Source organism: Penaeus chinensis, chromosome 36, assembly GCF_019202785.1.
Source record: "Penaeus chinensis breed Huanghai No. 1 chromosome 36, ASM1920278v2, whole genome shotgun sequence".
NCBI lineage: Eukaryota > Metazoa > Arthropoda > Malacostraca > Decapoda > Penaeidae > Penaeus > Penaeus chinensis.
In genome coordinates, this window is record NC_061854.1 from 3,492,027 (window position 1) to 3,499,526 (window position 7,500).

A 7,500-nucleotide genomic window follows, 5' to 3' on the forward strand; every position below is an offset into this window, starting at 1 on the left:
GAGGTTAAATAGAGAATAAAAAATAATGATGAAAAATTAAAGAGATATTTAAGCATGATGAGGTAAATAAAAAAAAGACAGAACAGTAAAATAAGAAAAGAAAAGAAAAAAAAGAGAAAAAAAATAACCGAAGTATTGAAACAAATGACAGTGTTTCCGAGCCACTTTGTATGCCACTACTGTCAACATTATCCTGTCATAAATCTCTTGTACTCCCACCGCTTGTCTCCTCCACGATGAGTCGACATGCCAGTCAAAACTGCTCGAAATTCTATTCGAAACACTATAACTCCATGTCTTTATCTACCTTATAAAACCGAAACAGTGACCGTACATATCAAGAACAACATCAAAATAACGTGTTGAGTTAAAGAATATGCATTTTTTTAGTTTTATTTCTTAAAGGGCAAAGGAACAATGGTGATCATTCTGCGTTAATATAGTCTGCTTCGGTCACCATCGATCCGAAACCTGTTCCCTGTCTTACGAGTCGCAGACAAACACGGAGATAAAAGCTCTAGAGAACAATTATACTTGTAAACAACTTCCAACAGCTGAAGGAGTTATTAGGTGATGACGTGAATGATTATTGGACTTGATAGGATATTAGTATTATGGTGTAAGGCTATAAATCTTTGAGATGGGGCTAATTATCACATACTTTTGCCAGTTGACGCGTCGTTAAAAGCAATTAGATTGTGGTGTATATGAACCTTCGTCTCCGGAAATTTAGCGCCATGCATTGATTATGAAGAAAGTGATATGCCAAGTTAGCTCATCTGGCTTTATGAGCTAAAAACAGATCATTATAGCAAGGAGGGTTAATCAATCGTGCTCAGGATCATTATCCAAGCAAGCACCAGGTCACTCCGTTTTTCTCGCCTGTCCATAGCATCATTATTTATAATCCTCTGCGTATAGATACTTTATGATCATATATCTATGGCTCGAATAGATTCATGCGTGCGAAATGCTAGGTTAAAGAATATGTATTGGAGAATATGTACTTATGATCATATCATGGTGCTTGTTTATATACAGATCTTAATTACAAATTCTAAATGCCACGAAAACACGAACAAGAAACCCAATGAAGATTTTATGAAAAGTTTTTTTCTTAGTTTGTAAATATATAAGCATATTCATAAACACAGTAATAATTAACTCAATTAACATGCTTACCAATTCCATTCATAATCTATGCGTCAGATCCTTATCGACCATATTTGCATTATATTTTTTCTTGTATACATATATGGTCATAGCACTTAACCTTGAGGCAGACAGACCTATATATCATATATGTAATTTACAAACGATTTATTACAAGCTATCTATCATCTTATCTATCAATGGGCAGTTAGCGGAATTGTCATATGCCGGTTTAAGATTCAGCAACTTTTTATCTCAGTATCTCAGGGTTAAGTTACAGATGCCCTTTCTCGTTCTAGTGGTTTTGTTTATCATAAGAGCGTGGGTTTGACAGATTGATAGATTGGTGGGTAGATAGATAGATGGATATGTGGCGAGGATGATAGGTAAGTGGGTAGGTAGGTAGTTAGGAAGGATATATATAGAGAGGTAGATAGATAGGCTTGTAGATATGCTGGGAAATAGATAGAGAGATAGACAGGTAGATATGTAGATAGATAGATAGGATAGGCAAAACGAAGAATAGGTAGATTGATGGTTAGTTAGATCCCCATCACTATTCACGATCCAATCTGCACTTAATATCATCACATTACCGATACATTCACTATCCTCACCATCACCACAACCAGTAGTAACCACAGAACCACCTTCACCATCAATATCACCGAGCTGCTCAACACTACCACCATCTCTCCAACCCCAAAAACCCCTTTGCTTTTTGGATTATCTCAATCATCATCATCATCACAATCCCAACAAAGTATTCACCTTTCGAAGTTCCTTTACGACATACCATCAAACCCAAAACCGGTTTTAAAAAAAGACACCATTACACACCCGTCACACACGCTCATCACCAAACCTCCATAAGACAATCCAGTCACCACCACGCCCCATCACCCCCTCACACCCCCCCCCCCCCTGACCCTCACAATAATTCCCCTTTCTAACCCTTTCCTATCTTCCTTTCTTCTCTCTCTGCCCGGGCCAATCCATCTTTTCTCTCGGGTTTTTTCAGCTGTGCAATTTGGGGGCCCCCTGCAATTTACCGCCCTTTGTTTTTCCCCCGGCCCCAAAAATCATCCTTTGTTGCCCGTCCTGGCTTTCCCCTTTGTTTCAGGCTCCCCGCAAGGGAGTCGATTAAGGATCCAATTTTTTTCTGGTGGGAGGGGGGGAAAAAAAAATTTTGTTTTTTTTTAATTTTTTTTGTTAAAATTTTTTTATTAATTTTTTTATTTTTTTATGAGTGGGGGGGGGGGGGTGGGGGGTTGGGGGGTTATATAGGGGGGGGGGATTGGGGTTATTCTGGTTGGGGGTTTTTATTCTTTCGGCTTCCCCCACCTCTTAATTTCCCTTTTAACCTTTCCCCTCCTACCCTCCTTTGCTCCCAACCTTCCCCCTTCTCCCCCCCCCTCCACCTCCCCCCTCCTTCCCCCCCTTCCCCCCCCCTCCCTTTCCCCCCCTTTCCCTTCATTCTCCCTCCCCTCCTCTCCCTCCTTCCCCTTCCCTCCCCTCCTTCCTTCCTCCTTTCCCCCCTCCCCCCTTTCCCTCTCCCTCCCTCTCCCCCCCTTTTCCCCCCCCTCCCCTTCTCCTCCTTTCTCCTCCTTCCTTTTCCCCTTTCCCCCCCTCCCTCCCCTCCATCCCCTCCCTCCTCCTTTCCCCCCCCTCCCTCCCTCCCTCCCTCCCTCCCCCTCCCTCCTTTCCCCCCCCTCCTTCCCTCCCTCCCTCCCTCCTCATCGCTGGGCCCCTCCTTTTCCCCTCCTTCCCCTCCCACAGCCGGGAGGGAAAATGGGAGGTGGACCTTGCGTGCCCGGAGGGGGCCGATCGCGAGCAGACGGCGGCCATCGTGGTGAACAATCCTTCGAACCCGTGCGGCTCCGTCTTCAGCGTCGACCACCTCAGAAAGATACTCGAAGTCGCCGCCAGGAACAAGGTGCCGGTCATCGCCGACGAGATCTATGATCATTTCGTAAGTGGAAAGGGGAGGATTGTTTTTTTTTGTTTTTTGTTTTGCGTTTGTGGACGGATTGATTTGCGGCTATTTTATTTTTTATTTTATTTTATTTTATTTTTTTTATTTTTTTATTTTTTTGTCATTATTTAAATCGATTGTTTATGTTGTAGGTAAAGGGGGAATTTCTCTTATTTAAAAAAAAAAAAAATTTTGTTTGTCGTTTCTTTTCTTTTACTCTCTATCTCTCTCCCCCTTTTCTCCCCTCTCTCTCTCTCTCTCTCTCCTCTCTCTCTCTCTCTCTCTCTCTCCCCTCCCCCCCCTCTCTCTCTCTCTCCTACTTCCTCTCTCTCTCTCCTCTCTCTCTCTCTTCTCTCTTCTATCTCTCTCTCTCTCCTCTCTCCCCTCCTCTCTCTCCTCTCCACTCTCCCTCTCCCTCTTCCTCTTCCTCTCCCTCTCCTTCCCTCCCTCCCCTCCCTCCCTCCCTTCCATCCCTCCCTCCCACCCTCTCTATCTCTCTTTCTGTTTCTCTCCCTTCCAATCCAGCGCTGTTCCCTGCATGGCAACAAAGTCCACAATACGAGCCGTTGGTATGCTTAACCTACCCAGAGTGGTGTTAAGGGAGGAGGGAGGGAGGGAGGGAATAGGAGGGGGAGTGATGGGGAGGCGGAAGGGGAGGGGGAGGGAGGGAACAGGAGGGAAAGGGATGTGGAGGGGGAAGGAGGGGGAGGGAGAGAGGGAAGGGGAGGAAGAGGAGGGTGTAGGGTATTGGGGGAGGGGGAGGGAGGGAAGGGGATGGGGAAGAGGGTATTGGGGTTTGGGTAGGGGGAGGGAGGGAGGGAAGGGGAGGAAGAGGAGGGTATAGGGTATTGGGGGAGGGGGAGGGAGAGAGGTAGGGAGGGAAGGGGATGGGGAAGAGGGTATTTGGGTAGGGAGAGGGGAGGGAAGGGAGAGGATCGTTGTTCTATAACTGGAATCGACCCAGATGGGAGAGCATTTTTGTTTGTTTGTTTTCTTTGCTTTAGCTTATTTATCATTTTGATTTATTAATATTATCATTATTATTATTCTCTCCGTGTGCTTAGATTTTTTTCCCTTCTTCATTCGCTCTCCTTTCTTGCCCAAGGTTGATCTGAGGTCAGCATTGCCTCTGGTCGAAATCAAGTCATATTTCCTCTTGCGCTTTCATTCTTCTTGTTTTGTAATGTTCTTATTTATTCTTATTCTCATTTTATTTTTCGTTCTTCTTGCTTATTCTTATTATTTTACTCTTTATTCTTCTTATTGCTTATCATTATTTTGCTTTTCTTTAGTATTTATGGACCGAGGCACAAGCGCTATGACGTCACAGCAAATGGCGGCCGCACCAGAGCCGTTCGCATAAGGACGTGAGGATCATATCAAAAACGCTCCCGTCTCGACCGCGTGCAGATATTCACTATTTTCCTTTTAGGGGATTTGTCATTATACCGATCGAACCGCCCTCTCTTAAAGGACCTTGACGTATTATAATCTTGTTTCTATCCGTCGTGTGGTCATTCAAACGTGTCTTTTATATTAGTCTGTCTTGTTTTATGTTTTTTCTCTCTCTCACAATCTACCGATCATTCTAATTCAAAAATCTCTTGCTATCTAAATAACCGCTTTGCGATGTATTCACCAGCAATACAACAGCAAGTAAGTCAAAGACACGATCGTATCAGCTTTAAACACGAGACACTTAGGAGACACACATTAGAATCTCGAGGCTGCACTTTCTGGCTGGCCGAGGGAGCGAGCGAGCCGACCCGAGATCACGCCTTAGTCACGTGGCTTTGACGATCAGCTGACCGGTTTGGAACATGCTTGGCTCACGTGCCAGGCTGTGACGTCGGTGCTGGAGGGGAGTGAGGTGGTGGGCCGTAGAGAGGAGGGAGGGAGGGAGGGAGGGAGGGAGGGAAGGAAGGTGCTGGAGGGGAAGTGAGGTGGTGGGCCGTTGAGAGGAGGGAGGGAGGGAGGGAGGGAGGGAAGGAAGGAAGGTGCTGGAGGGGAAGTGAGGTGGTGGGCCGTAGAGAGGAGGGAGGGAGGGAGGGAGGGAAGGAGGGAAGGAAGGTGCTGGAGGGGAAGTGAGGTGGTGGGCCGTAGAGAGGAGGGAGAGAGGGAGGGAGGGAAGGAAGGTGCTGGAGGGGAAGTGAGGTGATGGGCCGTAGAGATGAGGGAGGGAGGGAGGGAGGGAGGGAGGGAGGGAGGGAGGGAGGGAGGGAGGGAGGGAAGGAAGGTGCTGGAGGGGAAGTGAGGTGGTGGGCCGTAGAGAGGAGGGAGGGAGGGAGGGAATGTGCTGCAGGGGAGGGATGGTGGGGAAGGCAAGGTTTGAAGGTGGGATGGTGGGAGGGATGGAGGGAAAGTGGGAAGGAGGGAGGAATGGAGGGAAGGTGGGAATGAGAGAGGGAGGGAGGGAAGGTGGCAAGGAAGGAGGGATGGAGGGAAGGTGTGAAGGAGAGAGGGAGGGAGTGAAGGTGGGATGGTGGGAGGGAGGGAGGGAAGGTGGGAAGGAGGGAAAAGGGTTGTGGGCGTAGGAAGGAGGAATGGAAGGAAGGATCAGTGTAGGACAGGAGGGAAAGGGCAATGAATGATAGGAGATAAGAAGAAAAGGGGGGAATGAGGGAGAGAAGGAAAGCTGACGGGAAGAGAATGAAGGGAAGAAGGGAGTCCACGAGGAGAGGAAGAGGGAATGATGATAGAAGTCACGAAAGACGGAAAGAGAAAGGGGCACTAGAAAAGGAGACAGCAAGGAATGAAGAAGAGAAGCCCAAGGAAGAGAAGACAGCGATGAATCTGGGAAGAGAGAAAGGATAATGAAAGAGAAGAAAATAATTCATAGAAAGGAGAATGTGAAGGAAAGCGAGGAAATGGGAGACCAGAGAATAAAGAAAACGTGAGGAAATTTTTGGGAAACTTAGCTATTCTTTCTAGAGCAGGAAGGGGAAGGAGGAGAGAGGGTGGGCGAAATACTGGCTGGGGGTGGGGGTACAGAGGAGGGGGGGGATAGGAGGAGGGACAGAGGTTATGGATTCATCAAGGCCTTCTGGTCGCTGTTCAGACAAACTCATTAGCATATTTATTTCCTATTTGCAGATATTGATGATATGCAGGTGGATAACCTTTTCCTCTTTTTTTTACCAGATTGAACACTGAACAAGACAGACTCACCTATGGCATTTCTGTACTGTACAAACGTCCCAACGTACACAAAAAATATATGTACTTGTATGCACACCCTTCCTCTTCCTCTTAGACAAACACATGTAAATGCACGGCCTGGCATATGACTCCCGTGACATGGCTCTGTGCCAAGCTGAGATGTACTTTCTCAGTCTGAGGTCATTCGAGGAAGGCTGGGCGGCTGTCATGCTACTTCATATATATATATATATATATATATATATATATATATATATATATATATATATATATATATAGACACACACGCACGCACGCACACACACACACACACACACACACACACACACACACACACACACACACACACACACACACACACACACACACACACACACACACCCGCACACATCTTCAACCGAACCCTACATCGACACCTACAAGCAATTCTAACCGTGTCCCTACGCCCTCCCGCGCGCCAGGTGTTCGAAGGGCACGAGTACCAGCCCATGGCGTCCCTCACGCAGGAGGTGCCGGTGCTGTCTTGCGGGGGCCTCACCAAGCGCTACCTGATCCCCGGCTGGAGGATGGGGTGGATTGCCATCTACGACCGTGGCAACATCCTCTCCAAAGAGGTGGGTGCAGCCACTTGGGGGGGTTTTGTATGTATGTTTGTGTGTATGTATGTATGTATGTATGCATGTATGTATGTCTCTGTCTCTCTCTCTCTCTCTCTCTCTCTCTCTCTCTCTCTCTCTCTCTCTCTCTCTCTCTCTCTCTCTCTCTCTCTCTCTCTCTCTCTCTCTCTCTCTCTTTCTCTCTCTCTCTCTCTCTCTCTCTCTCTCTCTCTCTCTCTCTCTCTCTCTCTCTATATATATATATATATATATATATATATATGTATACACACAAACACACACGCACTGTGTGTGTGTGTGTATTATCAATATATGTATCTGTCTATAGATCCATCCAACTATCTAGCTATGTATCTATCTATCAGTCTACTTTTCTATATGAATAATTGTGTGTAGTATACACACACACACACACACACACACACACACACACACACACACACACACACACACACACACACACACACACACACACACATATATATATATGTATATATACACACACACACACACACACACACACACACACACACACACACACACACACACACACACACACATATATATGTATACACACACACACACACACACACACAC

At 46.4% G+C, this 7,500-nt stretch overlaps 1 protein-coding gene across 1 annotated transcript in view; it reads left to right on the plus strand.

Moving 5' to 3' along the window:
* Positions 1 to 7,500, plus strand: part of LOC125044637 (tyrosine aminotransferase-like) — a 30,381-nt gene that overhangs the window by 14,410 nt on the left and 8,471 nt on the right. Inside the window, exons 4-5 of the mRNA XM_047641404.1 lie at positions 2,932 to 3,124; positions 6,748 to 6,900. Coding sequence (XP_047497360.1) covers positions 2,932 to 3,124; positions 6,748 to 6,900 — 346 coding nt within the window. The remainder of the gene's footprint in view (positions 1 to 2,931; positions 3,125 to 6,747; positions 6,901 to 7,500) is intronic.